This window comes from Alexandromys fortis, unplaced genomic scaffold (assembly GCF_014885135.2).
Source record: "Alexandromys fortis isolate MF-2015 unplaced genomic scaffold, M_Fortis_MF-2015_v1.1 scaffold_38, whole genome shotgun sequence".
Classification (NCBI taxonomy): Eukaryota; Metazoa; Chordata; class Mammalia; order Rodentia; family Cricetidae; genus Alexandromys; species Alexandromys fortis.
This window is the reverse complement of record NW_026067916.1, coordinates 3,603,082-3,623,758: the sequence shown is the minus strand read 5'-3', so window position 1 is coordinate 3,623,758 and position 20,677 is coordinate 3,603,082. Positions and strand designations below refer to the sequence as shown.

General features: G+C 37.5%; 1 protein-coding gene across 6 annotated transcripts in view; it reads right to left on the bottom strand.

The window, feature by feature from the left end:
- Positions 1-20,677, bottom strand: part of Akap9 (A-kinase anchoring protein 9) — a 119,190-nt gene that overhangs the window by 46,520 nt on the left and 51,993 nt on the right. For 3 of the 6 annotated variants that reach the window (XM_050139716.1, XM_050139717.1, XM_050139719.1), the window contains 4 exons: positions 20,366-20,506; positions 19,784-19,896; positions 16,289-16,494; positions 10,297-10,526 (listed from right to left, as the gene is read on the bottom strand). In XM_050139716.1, the coding sequence (XP_049995673.1) occupies positions 10,297-10,526; positions 16,289-16,494; positions 19,784-19,896; positions 20,366-20,506 (690 nt within the window). The remainder of the gene's footprint in view (positions 1-10,296; positions 10,527-16,288; positions 16,495-19,783; positions 19,897-20,365; positions 20,507-20,677) is intronic. The other 3 variants (XM_050139718.1, XM_050139720.1, XM_050139721.1) reach the window with 3 other exon arrangements.

Genomic DNA, 20,677 nt, shown 5'->3' with positions numbered 1-20,677 from the left:
ATACCACTCTTGGGCATCTATACAAAGGATGAATACTGAAATTACAAGGATATTTGCTCAGCTATGTTTATAGCAGCATTATTTATAATAGTCAGAACCTGGAGACAACTTTAATACCCCTCAACTGAAGAATGGATAAAGAAAATGTGGCGCATTTACAGAAAAAATGACATCTTGAAATTTTCAGGCAAACAGAACTGGAAAAACTCATACTGTGTGAAGTAACCCAGATCCAGAAAGACAAACATGATATGTTCTCACTCATACGTGTATATTAGACGAAAAGCAAAGGATAACCAGCCTGTAGTCCACAATCCCAGAGAAGCCAGGAAACAAGGAGCGCCCTAAGAGAGACATACATGAATCCCCTGGAAAGGTGAAATAGACAGGATCTCCTGAGTAAATTGGGAGCACAGGGGGAGGGAGGAGGATGGAAGAAGAGTGAGGAGGGGAGAAAGGGAGAAAGAGAACGTGAGCGATCTGGAAGGTAGAGTTGAGGGAAAGAAATCTGGCCCCAGGGAAATTCCCAGGAATCCACAAAGATGACTACAGCTAAGAATCTAAGCAATAGTGGAGAGGATGCCAAAATTGCCCTTACCCCTGCAACCAGATTGATGACTAGCTTAACTGTCACAAAGGAAACTTCATCCAGTAACTGATAAAAGCAGAAGCAGAGATCCACACTAAACACTGGGCTGAGCTCCTGGAGTCCAGTCGAACAGAGGAAGCAGCAATAATATGAGCAAAGGGGTGAAGGCCATGATGGGGAAACCCACAGAAACAGCTGACTTAAGCAAGTGGGAGCTCACTGACTCCACACTGACAGTTGGAGAACCTGTATATGACCGAAATAGGCACTTTGAATGTGGGTGACAGTTGTGTGGCTTGGATAGTCTGTGGGGCCACTGGCAGTGGAACCAGTATTTATCCCTAGTGCATAAACTGGCATTTTGAAGCCTATTTCCTATGGAGGGATACCTTGCAAAGTCTAGGCAAGGGGGGGCTTGGTCCTGCCTCAAAGTGATGTGTCAGACTTTGTTGACTCACCAAGTTCTAGAAGATCTAGACTTAATTCACATTTGCTATTAATTTATAGTATAGAGCTGATTATTTCCCCCAATAAAACAACCTTAGATATAAACATACATTTATGAATTTACCATTACATGGATGACATTTTGGCTATCTGATTCAAATGTAGATACTTTAGAAGGAATGTTTGAAGAAGTAAAGAAAGTTTTGTCTAAATGGAGATTACGAATTGTTCCTGAAAACAAAACAAAACAAAAAAATAAAGAGGAGATTCTGTCAACTACCTAGGTTATAAAATAGGCTTACAGAAAATTAGCACACACAAGGCACAAATTAGAAGAGACCAATTGCAGTTTCTTAATGACTTCCACAGATTGTTAGGTGACATTTTCAGTCTAGAGCAGACGCTAGGATAACACCTCATCTACTAATTCATTTAAACAAAACCTTAGATGGTGACAAAGACTTAAATAGTCCCAGAGAATTAACAGCTGAAGCTGAGAAAGAATTAACTATGGTTGAAATTATAGGAGGCACAAGTGGATAGGGTGAACCTAAATCTTGATTGCATTCTAGTCATACTGCCTTCCAGAATTTCCTCTATAAGAATTTTAATGCAGAGGAAAGATATTATCTTAGCATTTAAATTTTTTTACCACATAAACCAAGTAAAAAATTAAAAACTTATGTGGAAAAGGTCTCTGAATAATTATAAAAGGAAAACTGAGACTTCGTCAACTAGCAGGAATAGACCCTGCAGAAATTATAGTGCCTTTTATTACTGATGAAATTAAAAATTACGGGAAGACAATGAACCCTGGCAAAGAGCTTCTGCTAATTTTTTAGGAGAAATTAATAGCAATTATCACAAAGGTAAGAGAATTAATCTTATAAAAGAGAACTACTTGGATTCTTTCCTGAATTGTACGTGACACACCAATAACTGAAGCCTGCAGATTTTAAACTGATGCCAACAAGTCAGGAAAGGCAGGTTACAAATCAGAAGATTTAAGTAAAGTGGAACAAAGCTCTTATAATTCTGTCCAAAAGGCAGAGCATTATGCTATTCTCATGGTACTAAGAGATTTTTTTCCATTACACTTCTTTTAAATAGAATTTTATTTTTATTACATTACTTATAGCAAATTACATTTCAGTTCCTTCTTTTCTCCCTTCAGATGCTCCTATATTTTCTCCCTCCTTCCTTCTATTTCCCTCACTCTCAAATTGAGAGTATTTTTATCTGTCTGTCTGTCTGTCTGTCTATCTATCTATCTATCTATCTATCTATCTATCTATCTATCCATCCACCAAGAGACTAAGAAGAAAGATAATTGTGTTCATTTGAAACTAATTGCAATTTGGTTGCCTGTAAGCAAGAACTCCTTCAGCCAATTGATGTATTCAAAGTATGAAAGTGAGTGGTGATTGGAATATTAACTACTTAGACTTCTGCTGAAAATAAACTTGTATGCTTTATGTTATAAATTTCTGGAGCACCATGAGCATAACTTCCTATTTAGGAAGCAAATGCCTTTATTAATTTAATAATAATGAAAAACAAAGTTGATTTAAGCAATATTTAAAGCTGGGCAATCATCATTAGGAAACTTAGAAGCCAACTGAAAATGGATCAAAACACAAATATAAAAACAGCCTTGGCATGTTGTATTTATGTATATGTAGATAGGTACTAAGGGATTTTAAAGAACCTCTCCATATAGTTACTGATTCTCAATATACAGAAATTGTCTTGCATATTGAAACCACTGAATTTATACCAGATGATGCAGAATTAACTTCATTAGTCATTCAGGTTCAAGATACAACTAGGAATAGGCTTTGTCCCATATACATAACACACATACAATCCCATACGTATCTGCCAGGTCCTCGAGTACAAGGTAACGCTGAAATTGATAGATTATTGATTGGAAATTTGCTTAAGGCCTCAGAATTTCATAAAAAAATCATGTCAACAGTAAAGGTTTAAAGAAAGTTTTCTATTACATGGAAACAAGCTAAGATTATAAAGAGATATCCTACTTGCTCTTTTTATAACCAAACACTGCTACCAGCAGGGAGTAACTAAAGGGTACTCAAGGGAATAAAATCTGGCAGATGGATGTGTTCCACTTTACAGAACTTAAAAATTTTAAATATGTACACCACACTATTGACACTTATTCGGGTTTTCAATGGGCAACTGCCTTGAGCTCTGAAAAGGCTGATTGTGTAATCATGCATTTATTAGAAGTTATGGCCATCACAGGTATATCTGCATGTATAAAGACAGATAATGGTCCAGCATATGTCTCTAGAAAATTAAAGTTTTTTGCTTATTATAATACAAAGCATATTACAGGTATACCAAACAATCCTACGGGTCAGGCAGTTATAGAAAGATACAACTGAACTATAAAAATATGTTAAACAGAAAAAGATGGAAAATACCCCTATAATAGGTTGCGTAATGTTTTATTAACCTTGAATTTTCTTAATGCTAAAGGCAACAGAGAGACATTGGATAATAGAAAAAAACCTCTGAATTAAATTAGCTGGTGTATTTCAAGGACATGTTGGCCTCAGAATGGAAACCAGGAGACCTGAGACACTGGGGAAGGGGTGTCACTCTTGTTTCCACAAGAAAAGCTATGATATCACCAAAATTAATAAAGATTCAATTTGAAAAGAAGAAACCTCTTGAGAAAGAGAAATGATAGCTCTTCCACAGAAGCGACAATCATACAGGTGGTAAGAAAACATCGTAAGGCTTGCAGCAAGGTTCTGGTCTTGTCTTTGCAGGAAAATTCTTATCTTCAAAAAGTCAAGAGACCCTGGGGCATTTAGATGCCTAAAGAAGAAAAGGTAACTATCCAGAAAGATCACTGAGCAAAGATAATTATGATTTATGAGGACAGGTCATCTACAGGACAAAAAATCTCTGAACATTTTACACAAACACACACACACATACTACCCAGTGGAATAATAGTCATAACTGACTTAAATATCAAAGCTGGCTTTGGAGTAAGACAATGGCTATCCTTCTCTAAATCTAAGCATTAAAAAAAAAAAATTCAGAGTTTCTGTCTCATGTTAGGAGCCATCTGGTACGGAAGAGAAAGAACCTATTTTTGTCTGTATCATACCTTTTGCTGAATATATGTCTACATGAATAATGTTTGCATTTCCACAATGAACAGTAGATTTTCGTGCATCAATCTTCAATGTTTCCCTGATGAAGATGTGGCCCCACACCAACGACTCCACCTTGTTCATATGACATCATGATGCTGATAGCGTGTGCTACTTTAAGACTAGTTTTGGGTACCAGATGCTCAAGATGGTTCCATCCTGGTTGACTGAAATGGTGCACTTTCTTACAACATTCTGGTCAGAACTCCAAATAAGAACTATAGAAAAACCCTATGGACTACTCATAGACTATTTGTAATTATACCAGATAGTAATCTTGAAACCTAACCATCATTTTAGTTTTACAGGATCCCTTAGAAAGAACTTTGCCCCATGACAGCTGGAAGTAATTCTAGAAGATGACAGTCCTTCTCCCAACAAAGTTTGCCCTCAGGGTTAGGGACATCAATTAGGGGTTGATTATAACTGATATGAAATTGGGGGTTAGGGTGGAAGTTTTATAGTCTCAGAGATCTCACTTTAAAAAAAAGGAAATTGAATGGGATAATAGGTAAGTTAATGTGAGCTTACTCATACTAATAATAATAGTGAGTAATAGAGTGAATAGTTGTGAGCTATTATTTATAGACAATTTACACTGGTATAGATTCTTGTATACTAATACAAATTCAAATTATATTTGTTATGCTGAATATGCTCCTATTTCTGTTTACAGTATTTATACACCTATGCAAAGTTATTTATCATATTGTATGCATGCATGTTTCTACCTCTTCTTTAAACACTTTTTGTATATTGACACAATTTTAGGATATATATATATATCATACTGCATTATTCATTTCTAACTCTGATCAAGATACTTATATATTGCTTACATTTGGAGGTCATTGTCCTCATTTGCTGTAGTGTTGTTTAAAGATTGTTTAATAATCTAATATGAAGTCTTAGTATCAAGAATTATAGGTTGGGCTGGAGAGATGGCTCAGAGGTTAAGAGCATTGCCTGCTCTTCCAAAGGTCCTGAGTTCAATTCCCAGCAACCACATGGTGGCTCACAACCATCTGTAATGGTGTCTGGTGCCCTCTTCTGGCCTGCAGGCATACACACAGACAGAATATTGTATACATAATAAATAAATAAATAAAGGTCAACAGCTATCCATGTTTGTTATGCTTACAGTTAGACTAATCAGGTTCTTTAGATTCTTTAGATTCTTTAGATTGTAATCATCAACCACTTCAAAGAGCTATAGAATATGGAATTTAAATAACTTAGGGTTCTGCTGACATGAGACACCATTGCTCCTGGCAACATAGATCTATTCCCGAGAGAATGTTAAGCACTGAAGACACTCCACTTGGAGCTTGTTTTCTTCTTGGAAAAACTGGCCTTTGGGCAAGGAAGCACCCATGCCTTGACCACTGACAAAATGTACGGTGTTCAGACTGGAGAAGCAGGATATAAGAAAAAAGACTGACAAACTTTGCTAAGACAGAGTAAGACAGTTTAGAAACTTTTCCTGCCTCTAAAAATGGTCTGTCAGTTACTCTAGGCCTTTCCCAATGTTGGTTGCTCCAATGTTGCAAATAAGACTTGGGGTGATTGCCCAGGTGGCCAGTTGTCTGTCATTTACTACACATTTTGGAAGCTGCTTGATTGCACTTCCTGCCTACTCAAGTAATATTATCTCCCTTCTCAAACATTTGATGAGGTTGAAGATTAGTCATAGTTACCTTCCTCTTATGACTTAGCCAAGCCATTTCTAATATAAAAGTTAAGACTCATTAGGATAGAATAATTATTGAAACATCTAGCATATGTTTCTTGCTTAATATTATTTATGCTGGTTTTAATTCTAATTTTTATATTTGATATGTTTTTATTGTATATAGTTTTGTGTATATAGTTATTTAAACAAGAGGGGAAGTGATGGGGAACCTCCTTCAGCCAATGGCCTTCGAGAACAGGACCAGGTTGGGCATGGCTGACTTTTACAATGGAATTCAGTACCTCACAGTCACCTGCAATGATCTGCAGTGGAGGCCAGCTCAGGTGCAGAGCCATCCAGACCCCTAGTGCTTGGGGTTCTATGTCTTCCTTCCCTCCAGGAACTGGGTAGAAAGTGATGCTCTGTCCTGCATCTATCACTACTAATTCATCTGATTTCCCTGAGAAAATCCCACTCTGCCCTTCTCGTGCTAGTTCAATTTTTATTCAAACTAAATCAAAATTATTCAAAAATAAATCAAAATTGATTTATTTCTTCAACTGCTAAGTCTCAATTTTTAATTCTCCTGTATCACTATATTAAACTGCTTTCAGCAGGTTCACTGATGACTGCCATACTGAAACGTACAAAGGACACTAAACTTTAAGCATCCCCAACTTCTCCTTGGTCTGCAACACTTTTGGTAACTCCTCATGGAGCTTTTATGAAATTACCCCTACGGCTCTACTCTCACCTCTGTTTCTCAATATGCTCTGTGTATTTACACACTCTAGATTTATGGCTTCCCCTCTCTCTTTTGTACCAGTATTCTATGAGTACACCCCCCATCATTTTGTAGCTCCTCTAGAGTATGAATCTTGTGATGAACTGAATTTCAGACCCCTGGCGTCCACAGTGTGCTTTGCAAGACTGGTCCTTGAGGGAAAGGGGAGAGAAAAAGAAGCACAACCATACTTTCAAATTCCTAGAAATGATGACATTCCTAATTGAGTACTCGCCAAACTTCAGACTATCTCAGAGTATCAGAGGTCTTTCCCACATTTCTTAACCCTGGCATTAAAGTGCAGCTTCTGTGCAATAGAAGGCATGACTCCCTTCTTCCATACCTCAGGACTCAAGCCGAAGGCACTCCCTTCATTTTCAGTGCACCTTGTCCAGTGAACTAGACCAATCTCTATTACATTCTAACCACACTGCAAATCAGTTCCCACCTGCCAAACTTCAGCTCCACTACTTCTTACCTCCTGGGATATTCTGAGTCTCCCATCTTTCCACATTTGGGACCTCTTTCCTCACCACACTGCCATTTCAGAGATTTGATATCGTTTTTCCTACTAAAATAACTTAATTACTTCCTACATCTCCTTTTCAGTAAAAAGCTCACAATGGACTCTGACCTGTGATCATGACTCATTCATAAACTCTCATAATATGGAACTATCTACTTCTCTTCAGCACAGGGCTGCTTTACACTAACATGCTAAGCTAGCTGTCACACATTTTCTTCTAGATCACACAGCTAGCTTTTCTTTGTCTTTAATTCTTCACTTCACTTCGATCCATTCTCTTAAACCAGGCTTTCATTTCTGCTATTTTACTGAAATGGTCTTGAAAATCCCCAGTGATGCCAGGATTTCAAAACCCATCTTCAGTTGAACTCATATTACCGATCAGTGTTATATGAGAAGGAATCATTTCATTCCTGTTCAGAGGGCAGAAGTACTGATTAAGAACACTGACTCTGAAGTTAAATTGTCTGGGTTCAAATTGTAACTCTACCACCTGACTAGTAAGCTGGGCACGTGACCTCTGGAGCTTGTTTCTGTTTCTCTATCCTGCGAGTACACCCACCAATCCCCAGTACTCCAGTTTATCATCAGCAAAGCCACAAAGTGTTGGTTTTGAAAACTGAGAATCTCAATACCCCAAGATGGAAACAATCTTTATATCCTCTAATTGATGAGCATGCAAACTGGCGCATCTCTTCAATGTAATATTCCTCATTTACACACATCAAAATATTCCTCAATACACACCATAACCAAATCGGAAGCACAGTTTGTTAAGGCGATTGAAGGCAGACTTGAAAGAGTACATAAATATGATTTCATTTATGATACTCTTAAAAATATTAAGTTGTATTGTGACTTCAGTGTAGGTATATGTACCTCTCAACTGGCAGAACTGTACACATAGAGTTAATTTCATCAAATTAAAAAGAATCACCATAGGAAGAAACCAAAATGGAAACAGTTGGTAAATTAGGTGTATAGTAAGATTGACACTGGTAGGATAAGGAAGAAAAGAGTAATAACAAGGAACTTTGAAAAACACTATTGTGATGTATATATAAGGCTAAAGAGAAAAAGCATTATCTATATATATTTTATTACAAACTGTAGTCATACACTTGTTTCTACTAGAGGTATAGATTAGCAGTTTTGAATTATGACTCACCCAAGGTTAAAGGCATAAAGTAAAAATGCAATAGAAATGGAAAATCTTTCCTTACTGTTGGAGAACACTTTCAAAGAAAAGGGGGAAGGAAAAATGAATGTTACTGATAGGAACTGGAAGTATCAGTATACATTTTGTTGTTTTTGGAGACAGAATCTCTCTACATAGCTCTGGCTATTCTGGAACTCACTATGGGTAGACCAAGATGGTCTTGAACTAAGAAATCCTCCGGCCTCTGCTTCCCAAATGATGGACAATTGCTTTCTATAAATGTACATACATACATATTATATACATAATGCATACATATGCATATAATTTCAAAGTGCTCCCTAAAAGGAGTTATGATATCCAAGTAACTATGAGCACATTTGGCACCCAGATTGTGGTTTAAGTAGTGTTTTCCAACAAAGGAAACATGTACTTTTTGGAGAAGTGGTTGATTCTAAAGCTGGGGCAGAGAAAACACAAATCAGGTGTATCTTACAGGATAACTGTTCAAAAGAGAAAGCCTCCTCAAAGGTACAAAAGCTGACCTGAAAGACTTCTCAATGCTAAAGCTAGAATAAAGCAAGTAAACAAGATATAAAATTATAACCCACAGAATAAAGCAGTCCCAAGTCCATAATTCTTATGACTTGGTAGCTCACACTTTAAAAAAATTCTCAATAAATAAATGAATGAGTAAAACATAAAATCATCATTACTACAGGTAAGATCCAACATGAATAATCTTGTGTGTATTGCTGAAGAGGGATAGAAAGATGTCAGAGCTGAAGTCCGGGAGGAATGGGGTCAAGCTGCTTTCTAAACATGACAAGACCACTGCATTCATAAACCAGCAGCCATGCTTGCCTACACAGCAGCAAACAAGGAATGGGCCAGCAGGGTTGGGGGAGGGGCAAAGGAGATCAATCCTTAGCTGAGGAGCTCTTCACAGCTGAGAGTTGGCTATCTTTAGGGGTTTGGTCTTTGCTAGGTTGACCATGCCCCAGTGGATGGCCCCAGGAATGACAACCACACAGTAACTAAAGGAACTGAATCTGGAATGGAAATGTAGAAGTAACGGTATTTTCCACAGCTGCCCTCCCAGCGCTACTCTAAGAACGGGCTAAACTGAGTAATCTCTTAGAGAAGAAGTAATATCAAAGAAGAACCAAACATCAGCAATGACACAGGACACAATGTCCGCTGCTCAACCTCTCAACTTGTTTCAAAATTCTGGTTTAAGATGAGTACAGACAATAATGAAATTAGTAATTTACTCTGTACTCAATAATATCAGCTGTAAATTCAATTGCCTTAAGATAAACATTTCGGAAGTAAATTTCATTTTAAAACAGCCAATTATTTTAAAATTCTGCATACAGCAATTTAAGAGTCAATGATCATAAAAGTTATAGTAAAAATTACATAGACAGAAAATCCTTGAAAGGTTTTGATTTTAAAAACTACTTTATAAACTGTACCAAACTAATTTCTTACTCAGAAATAGCTTGAAGGCAAACTCAACACTCACACATGTAAAATGGATGCAAACAAAACGTAAAGGAATTACAAGTTTGAGTATGATGGGACGATGTTAGATACTCTACAGTGCAAAGTCCAGACAAGCTTCCACAGAGGACATTTTAACGGAATATTTCCAACAATGGTAGAGCTAAAGTCTCTGCGATCTATCTGCTTGTTTGTATACTCATTGTTTAGTGGATCTCTTTCACACATACTATTTTATTTTAAAGGCAGGGTCTCACTAAGCTGCCTAAGCCTACCACATAGATGGAATTAGCGGTTTGCTCGACTAGACCTACCTTGATTACAAGCAATAAAGGAAGTCTGGCCAAATCTCTGAAACAATAAAGAGAATCATAAAGTCCATATCACACTCAGCATAGACTTGAAAACAACAAGGTTACCTGGCTGCTTGTTTCACTTATGGCCTCGAGAAGTTTTTCAACTGCCGCTTGTAGTCGAGAGCTAACATTCAACATAAATTGTACATTTTCAGGGTCTACTTCAGGTCCAGCAAAACTACTTGTTCCAAACTGCTGTGATAGATCTGATTCTTTGTCAGTAACATTTGACCACTTGCCGTCATTTCTTGATATGGCATTTCCAGAATAAGAGGGTAAGGACTCATCCGTAACTGGAATAATAGTAAGTTAAAGGCATAAATTAATCAGAATATTTAAAGTTACAACAATAAGTAACTGAAGATACCAAGACAAATTAAACTTGCATCATTACAATTTCAATATCTTCAAATAATAACATAATGAATATGCAATAAGACTAGGAATGGATAGTGTTGTGCTTAGAAGAGTACAGAAGTTAATACTTGGATTATTCAGAATCTTTTCTGGTAGAAAAATTATTCTTTTGGTGAAGGGGATTAACTGGAGCTTTAGTTACGTGTACCGTCTACTGAGCCACACTCAGTCTGATGAAAAGCCACTGGGACAACTTAAAATTGATATTTAGCCAAGTGGTATCACGCAGTGACAGTGAAATGAGGACTTCGAAGTTAGAGGGCTGGTTCCCATCTTCACACTTTACAGTGCGAAGAGAAAATAAACACAGATGGCAAGGTTGAAAGTGCGCTGGAGACGTTAGCTCTGTGATCAAGTGCTTGCCACACGAGCATGAGGACCCGGGTTCCATCCTCAGCACCCACATATAGTCAGGTGTGGTGGAGCCCATTTGTAATCCTCGTCCTAGGGAGGGGAGAGAGACGCAAAGCCTGGAGGACCTGGAGGCTTGTGGGACAGTCTAAGCAAAATGGTGACGCTCCAGGTTCAATGAGAGATCTGTCTCAAAGAATAAGGTAGAGCATGACAGAGGAAGATCCCTGATGTTGACCTCTGGCTTCCACATGAACAGATGTGACTGAGGACACACCATCTACCGTCATTACCACACAGCCCATCTTAATATGCAGCAGAGCAGTCCAGGTACACTGAAGAAGACAGCACGTGATATTTATCTAGACCACATCTTTTGACTTTTGAACCCATTTAGAGTAGTGACTGATTTGATTGATGACACATCCAAACGGGCTCAGACAGTTTTGTTATGTGCTACATTTGCAGTGGTATAAAGAGGAAAAAATACAGACTAATTATTCCTATTTACAGAATTGATTTATTATTTCTTATGTAAGGAAGAGTTTATCAGAGCTAAAGCTCACCACACTCAGCAGTACAGCACTCTAGAGCCATGGAATCTGAGGTAGCTTTTCTAACCACATCAAATCACCTCTGCTAACACATCAGTGGTGACAGGATACAAAAGCATCTGAAACTAGAAAAGGGTGCATTCTAGGGCACAATTTTAAACATTTGCCTTTAAAAACAGATTTTATATATATGACTATCTGTATGTACCTATGTGTACCTTATGTGTGCCTATACAAAGTTCTGAGCCACCATGTAGGTGCTGGGAACCAAACCTGGGTTCTCAGCAGGAACAGCAAGCTGAACCATCCCTATAGCCCCACAAAATTTACTACTACTTAATCTAATCACTGACATAGTAGTTAATGTTATTTTTACCTTGAATATTAGTCTCCAAATTAAAAAAGTACTATTAGTATACCATGAATTTAAAACCAAAGACCAGGCACCAAAGCTACAGAGAAACCCTGTCTCGAAAAAACCAAATAAATAAATAAATAAAAATTAAAAACAAACAAACAAAACCAGACCATGATAATGGGACAAATACTTCAAAAGTGTTATAGGTCAAGATGATCTTGTGATTCAAAATGGTATATAAAGTATACAAATAGTACAGTACTGTACACACTGTAACATTTACTAAGTCAAATGACGCTGTCTCAGAAATAGCTGATATTTTTGCAGAAGCTATGGGAGCAAGAGTTTTTATTTGGTACTGAGGAAACAAAACCAATTATGCCATATACTACCTATATCTGTGAAGCTGAGTACATTCTAGTGACATTTGTTTTTCATGGGTTTGGAGAAAATGATAAATCTGAGACGAAGAGAACGGTCTGAAAAGATAGAAACACTAGTCTTTAATAAACAAAAATATATGACGAAATAGGGGAGAATTTTAGAAGAAGATAATGAGAAAGCAGGCTGGATCCAAGTTGTAAACTGTTTTAGATATTTGTTGGAACTTTGGGGGTTTTTCTAAAGATTAAGACGGGTTGGTTAATCATATTTTTAAATAGGAAGACAACAGCAAATCTAGATATCAGGAAATACATTTTAAGAATACATACAAAAGAGGCTATTTCGGCTATTTCAACTACCCAATGAGAGTGATGAAATGACACAAGTAATGGAATATGATGCAGGAGAGGACACAGTTGGACACACAATGAAAGAAAAGCAAGAAGAAGCTGAGCTGATTCTGCGTTTCCAACTTAGATGACTCCTAATGACAGCAACACTAGGAAACACAGCAACAGATCAGCAAACAGTCTAGCATGTGGGCCCCAATAGGACATGTACAGCCATGCAGTATGGTTTAAGTTTGTCTACAACTTCTAAGTCTGTTTTACAAATGCGAGAGTAGAAACACTCAAATGGACGCATTTGTTGTAGAGACAGCACTAATGAGAAGGAAAGGGGTCTCAGACATACCACAGGCTAACAAAAGCTCCACTAAAAACAGTCAAACAGAAAGGCAGACAGCTGAGATGAAAGAGAGCACTTAAAAAGGAAAAACTTCAATTTTTACCTGAACAAATGGGCAAGCATGGAGAAGCTAGTGTGGACTTAATGGTTTAGTTAGGGTTTTCTGAGAACAGCAATGTTACTCAGGTTGGTGAACGGCTAGATTAGTCTATTCTTTCTTCCGAGTGCAAAAATTTGAGGGAGGGCAAAGATGAGATCAACCAACTTAAAAAAAATCAAAATAAAACAAATACCAAAATAGAATGAAGAGTGCAGAATGACTTGTGGTCAGAGGAGCAGTCACTAGGAAGAGACTGGGGATACTGTACAGACAGGAGAGTAAATCTCAAGCACAAAGTACGGGGGACATGACAAAGCACAGCAAAAGTCAGGGGCTTTTTAATTTTTTAAATGTTACTGGAATGACTAATTAAAGAATTACATACTAATGTACTCCCAAAAGACAAAGATGAAACACATGGTCGTTTTTTTATTTCATGGGTTTGTTTCAGGTTTCATGTTTTAGGTTTTAGGCAGGGTCTCCCTTTTGTGGTAGTCCAGGTATAGGGGTGACCCTGCCTAGTTCCTCTTCTCTGGGCCACATAGTCAGTTCAAGACTATCCTGCTATAAGAGCATAATCATCTCAAAACAAACAAGGAAGGAAGGAGATAGATCTATGAGAGTTATTATATGTGTTCAGCATCATGATGAATCTGAAAGGAGCCAATGTCGCCTTATTATTAGTAAGCTGTTTCTGTTCTACAGCACAGCACTGTGCCAAAAGGAAGCTGTGCAAAGCAAACTCTCCCTGCAGAGCAGGACATCTGTCCTCTAAGATATTTCAAAGTAAAGCACACTAACAACAAAGGAACTCGTGCTATCAGATGACCTACCTACCATTCCCTCCACTGGAGTGAATCCACACTAGATCAACTTTGCCTTTCAACTTCATAAACTAGCTTATTCTCACACGGAAGCAAATATTAACAAATCAATTACTTATTCCTTCAAAGGTTACCAAGTCAATACCTATTTAAAATCTAAACAAGTTTAGACTTGAAGCTTGAAAACAGGCCACGTGTATTACAAGAAAAAAAAAAAACACACATAAAACTGAGGAGTAAAAGTCACTCTATAATCCAAATTAAAACTTAATTTTTGTTATGTCAAATGAGACATAAAAAAACCTTTAAAGGTGTATTTTAACTTCTATTCAAAAATATAAAGAAATGCTAGGACAAATTCTAACATACAGAATATATTAGTAATATTGTAAGTCAGTATACTATTAGTTTATGAAAAATTCAACATTTTAAAATCCTAAGTTATTTTAATTGAATATTTATTTAAAAATAAAAACTGGATCTGTGACTGTCCCTTAATGATAATGATGGCTACATCAAATAATTAGCAAAGTCAACAGCATTGCTAACCATAAAAACAAAATGTCAACTGGAGAGCACACATTATAACCCGTGATGACAATGCTGGCAAAATGATCTTTGAAATAACATTCTATATGTTATGCTTCTCTGTGGATTTTAATTTTTCCTCTTAAATTGTAGTATTATTCTTTCAGAACTGGTTACCAGTTAAATAATATTTTAAGGACTTAGTTATTAAGACATACGTAAAATGAGTTATGCTCTGATCTTGCCTCTGGCGGGCATGCCAGTGCTTCCTGCTATTAGGAATCTGAATGGCCACAGAGCAGAAACGATGGAGATGCTCAGTGACAGTCTCGGGAAGTTCACGACATGGCTATATAATTCAGCTGGGATGCTTATTATTAAGAAATAACTACTAGGTTTGTAAAATAAGCAGAAAAGCAGCTACAGTGCAAAGTTTAGACATCTTTATAGGAAGATATCCTTTGGGGTCTGCATTTTCAGACAATCTTCTGTGCTAGAGTTATTGACAATTCATCCCTTTTCTAACTCCAGAACACTGCTGGGAGGTGAGCTCAATGCAGTTTTAGGGTCCAAGACAACTGCTGACAGTTTCTGCAATCCATCCCTCAGGGGGTTTCTGACTGCAGACTTCAAGCGTGTGTGAGCTTCCCCAGAACAGTGAAATGCCTCCCTAGGCGGCATAAGACAGACCAGTTCATTGTTCTCTGAAAGTTTAATTTGATTAAACACTTTCCCATGTTTAAATATGACCTTGCTTTCTACACATCAGGATCCACACACATTAAAAAAAACCCCTTTGCTCTCGAGCTTATTGAGGGGAAGTGTTAATCTAAAGAGTTAATCCACCACCTAGGAAAAGAGTGAATTTGAAAACAAAGTTTAAAAACTGCTATTAGTTCAGTTCTTTACTAAACTATTTTAAAAATTATCTCTGAACTCAACTGAAGTGTTCTGAAGCTAATCTTCTTTAAAGATTTAAATCAAGTTTTCCTTTGATCTGAGAAGCACACTGCTGACTAACCTATAATTAAGCACACCATTTATATTTGAATGTTTTCTTCTATTTCTCTACAGGTAACTTAGCAAGCCAAATGCCTTCAAAAATTCCAAAAGCATCACTTTGGAAGTGCTGCCTCTGGCTAGGGAGTGGACTCGGGTGAGGGATGGAAGATCTTTGAATTCAAGATTTCAGACCCTACTTCTCTGAACCTGACAAAGCTTTCTTGTCTTTTGATTTCCTGATTCTTCTTCAGCAGGGAACAAGGAACTTAAAAAATAGGCTAGAGATTAGCAAGAGACCAAAAAAAAAAAANAAAAAAAAAAAAAAAAAAAAAAAAAAAAAAAAAAAAAGCCCAGCCTACATAGCCACAGAACTAAGAAGATGGTGAAAGAAAGTCAGAACTGAGTCTAACATGCAGACAGGACACACTTTCCAGAAGGCAGAGAGGACCTATTAGAGGAGAGTCCAAAACAGGATCAACTCAGGTTTTATAAAGACTTGTTTAATCTTTTCAAGTAGTGCGAGATTCCTGGAAATGCCCTCATTTCACCCTTTCCTTAGTTACAGGAGGTGTGAGCATCCTGCGGAGCAAAGCATTATAGCTCTTTAGTAGAAGAGAAAACGGGGGAGCAACACCAGGCGTGTATGGGGACAGCCCGAGGCACCCATCTGCAAATGCTAGACAGTAAGGGTGTTTGAGAAGATTAGCTTTAAAGTCTTTGTGTGGCACAGTCCATTAGTTGCAAAAACGTTGAATATTCTCCCTTATGTATTTTTCTATACTCCGGGAGTGCCTTGAACTGAGTCTGGGTTGAAGATGAGGACCATTTCAATAGTATATGGAGCCATTACCTCTCCCATATTCCTCGAGGAAACCAGGCTTTGCACATAAGTCTGCTTCTGTTCTCCAAGGCAGGCTGGGAGCTGGCTGAGCTTTACTAGATCTGTCCAAAATTTTAAAAACATGACAGCCAATTGTTTCTTCCACAGCTGCTGTTGTATTGGCAACTTCTAACAGGATCTTCAGAAGTCTACTATTGGCTTTTTGAAGAGCATGTCTATATAGAAAAAGAAACCTTTGTTAAAATGCTTAATTAAAAACTAAACAAAACATTCTGTTATTATGCCATAAGAATGCTTTATTGCTGGGTGGTGGTGCACACCTTTAATTCCAGTACTCAGGGTAGAGACAAGCAATTCTCTCAGTTCAAGACTAGCCTGGTCTACAGAGTAAGTTCCAGGACAGCCAGGACTGCAGAGAAACTCTGTCTTTAATCAATAAACAAGCAAATAAAGAGCCAGTCCGTGGTGGTGCACGCCTTTAATCCCAGTATTTGGGAGGCAGAACAAGTGGATCTCTGTGAGCTCGAGGCCAGCCTGGTCTGTTGTTTCTAAAAATGCTGTAGAGTCCCAGGCGGCAGCTGTGGGCAGGCAGCAGACTCTGCCAGCAGCCAGTCCCGAGGCAGAGCCGGCTGCCGGTCCCAGAGCGGTGGCCCAGGCGGTGAGGGCAGGCTATGCGGCCGGGAGAGCCAAGGGGCGGCGGGTTCCCAACAGCAGGCGGGCGTGTGTAAACAGGAGGCGGTGGTGGGTAAAAGGCACATAGACACATAAAATAGGCATAAAGTTAAACATTTATTAAAGGAAAGAGCGAGCGAGCGAGCGAGCGAGAGAGAGAGAGAGAGAGAGAGAGAGAGAAGGGGGGAGAAATAGACAGATACACGTGTGCACACGCAAGAGAGGGACAGGAAGAAGGAAGCCAAGTTGGCGGCGGAAGGTCAGAGGTAGCAGGAGTGGGCGTGGCTTTCCCCTTAAAGAGACGGAAAACCATAACATGGTTTACAAAGCAAGTTCCAGGATATGCACCAAAGCCGCAGAGAAACCCTGTCTCGAAAACAAAGAAAAAACAAACAAACAAAAGAATGGATGAATACATAAATAAAGAAAAGAAAAAAGAGAAATGCTTTGTAACTGGAGAATGTATTAAAATGATCTGTAACTACCCCACAGTGAAGTTCTGGTTTTCGACTTACTGTAAACTACATTATAGAAGCACATATGTTCTTCTAACAGTTCTACGTAGCTTAAAACAGTTTTCTGTTAATTGTGCATTTTATTGACCTAAAAGAAATAAAGTAACTAAGCTTTTATATTAATGATTGAATTTTTAAAAAACATTAGAATGTGGTAAGAGCCAAGTGTGTGTGTGTAAGGTACTGAGCTGGTAATACTTTTCATGGTTACTCATACAGAAGTTTGGTACTTCATCCGTTCGTGTGTCAAGTGGCATATTCTAAAGGATACTTTTCAAAGTGGCACTGTTTTTACAACTTGATGATGATGAGTGAGATGCCTAAATTTAAACAGAACGAATAGAAAAAGTCTTGATTTGAAAGGTCAACAGCGAAATCAGTCTGATAACACAAAAGCAAGCGTCACAGGGCTTTAATAACCTGTATTTATTTTAGAGACTAAGGTGTACCTAGTTTCACATAGCACTAGGTATTTCAAACAATTGGGGGAAGAAGTTTTCAAATAAACAGAAATAAATTATGTCTTTCTTTTTAAAAAGGTACGAAGTTTTGTTTTGTTTTTAATTAAATGCCACTGGTTAAGTCTTTTCTGAAAAGTCTTGGCATTCAGACTTAATCATTAGAATTAAAATAAGAGTTATATATTTATTTTCATTTATGTGCATAAGTGTGTGCCTGTGTGAGTTTGTGTGCATCGTATGTATGCAGGAGCACTCAGAAGTCTGAAGACGGCATTGGATTCCTTGGAACTAGAGCTGTAGGCTGCTGTGAGCAGTGAGAGTTCTGGGAACTGAACCCAGGTCCTTGCAACAGCATGAAGTAAGTGTTCTTAACCACTGAGTCATCTCTGTATGTCCCAATCTTAAAACTGTATTGCCTAGATTTCCTTCTACCCTCTGTCTTACTCAAAAATATACATATTTTTAACACAAAACATGAAGATTGTGCTGGACCAAGCATTTTCATCAGGTTTCTTTTTATAGTAAAATGAACTCTTTAAAACTGTGTCCAAAAAATGTATTTCCATAAATACTGATGAAAAAGATTAGCTGATTAAGCTTAATAGTTTAATACACCAGCAGCAGTAAAATAGCACACATGGTACGTAATCCATAAAGACAATGACAGACTCCTGTGGTAAAGGTGCTCTGACTCAAGAACGTTGGATTTTCATGTTCACATGGCAGGAGATGACCAACAACCAGGTGAATGGCTGTCTGTCCTCAGCACACGAACTACCTAGTTTAGGATGAGGGAACCAAGGGAGGTCACTGCCTTTAGTAGTTTTCAAGTGAATGAGGACAGGCTTCTATTTCTATACACAGATCGAGTTATCTGCTTACAGAATAAAACCAAATAAGAAGAAGTAAAACGTCTTATTTCTTTAGCTTTTACTTAAGTTTTGTTCAAATGTCAAATGCCATTATTAGAATATTGATCTTATTAAGGATTAATATTCATTTTATCAATCTTACCATAAAAAATTCTAAAAGGCAAACACACAATGTGTAAAAAATACAAAATAGTGAAAAGCAGTAATTTTATATTGTTTATTTTGTATTGTCACGGTAATTCTAATTTTCAAACAGTGTCTTCCTGTTTTGAGAACCAACCTCCATCCAAGCTGAGGACGGAGGAGAGGAGGACACAGAAAGGTGACAGTCACAGAAACTGACAGTAGATACTAGTTCTAATTTTAAAGAAAATTTAAAGCACTGCGCCTTTTAAAAGGGTGCTTGAGTTAATATGGGCTGTTCTCATATACTAAAGTATTATAATTTTTTTTTAAATCTCTGTGATATCAAAGCAAGAAACAGTTTTCTTACCACTGGAAGATCTACTTCTCTAAAAAACTGAATATGGATTAAAAGTTTGTATGTGTATACATAAAATACAAAAATAATCTAAATATGAAATATTTAATTTATTGTTCTCTCAAATGAATATTATTTGACTATGAAATAAATGTTTTTAATGAAATAAACAAGGCATAAAACTCACAAGAAATGATTTTTAGTATAGAAAATAGCATTAAGAAAAATAAAGTTAATCAAGACAAGTCCAACATTCAAATAACACGGAGATGGAATTAAGATCAATATCTAATAAGTTAATAGTGCATGCGTAAACATTAGTCTATTTAATGATAAGAATTATCAACCCTTCCTAGAGTATACTTATATGGACAAATTTCATACACAGTACAACTTTTAAGACAAAATACAAAATACAAATTTAAGACAAATACAAGACAAAATGTGTTTACTGAACAGACAGTGGCATTTGACCCTGTTCTGATCAAGTGCACACGCTATACCTTTCATTGCAGAGGTTTACATCAGTTGTTGCATCTTCAGTTTTTCTCACCAATACTGTTTCTTCTGATGTACGTTCATCAACGTTTTGCGTGTCATTTTCATCCTGTGTAAGCTGGTGTAAAGGTAGAGAGGACAAGACAAAGAGAAAACCTGTCATCTTAGAAACAGCAAGTCCTACTTCTATACTGGTACGAGACGGAGCAAAGGTCTGTGCATGACGTCAGACACTGCTTGAAATAATGTTTAACTCTATGGTATGTAGAGATTAGCATTATCAAGAAAAGATAAACTAGTCTAATACACAGATGAGAAGAATGGGATGAGTCCGAAGGAATGCATGTTGTATACTGTGACAGTGAAATTTGTTAGCTGCTGCATGGTGCAGCGAACAGTTGCAGCTATTGCAATACCAGAGTCAAATTACCAAGCACAAAGAAGGCGACCTTCCTTCCATGGGTGTAATCACAAACACATTAAGCTCAATGACCATAAAAAATGTTATCTCACAACAAAAAGGAAGACAAACAAATCCTACTGCAGAGTTGATCCACTGCTCCTAGAAGAGCCAAAGTCCACACTACCTGTGTTTGAGTACTGCTGTCTCGCAGCTCACAACACAGCTGCTCTCTTCCAGCTAGAGACAGCTGCCTTAGTGCTTCCAGCTCCTCTAGGAGCACTCTTTCTCTTTCTGATACCACACTGTCAATACAGAGTGAAGAGCTCTAAGGAAGAGAGAAGGTTGTAAGCAAATTTTGTTGGCAAGAAGAGAGCAGAAACAATTAGCAGATTTCATTCAAGCCCTTAAAACCAATAGGCCTTTGTTTAAACTATGATTCAGAAGACATTATAAAAGGCATAGAGGCAAATATAAAATTCAATGCAAAATTTGAAAC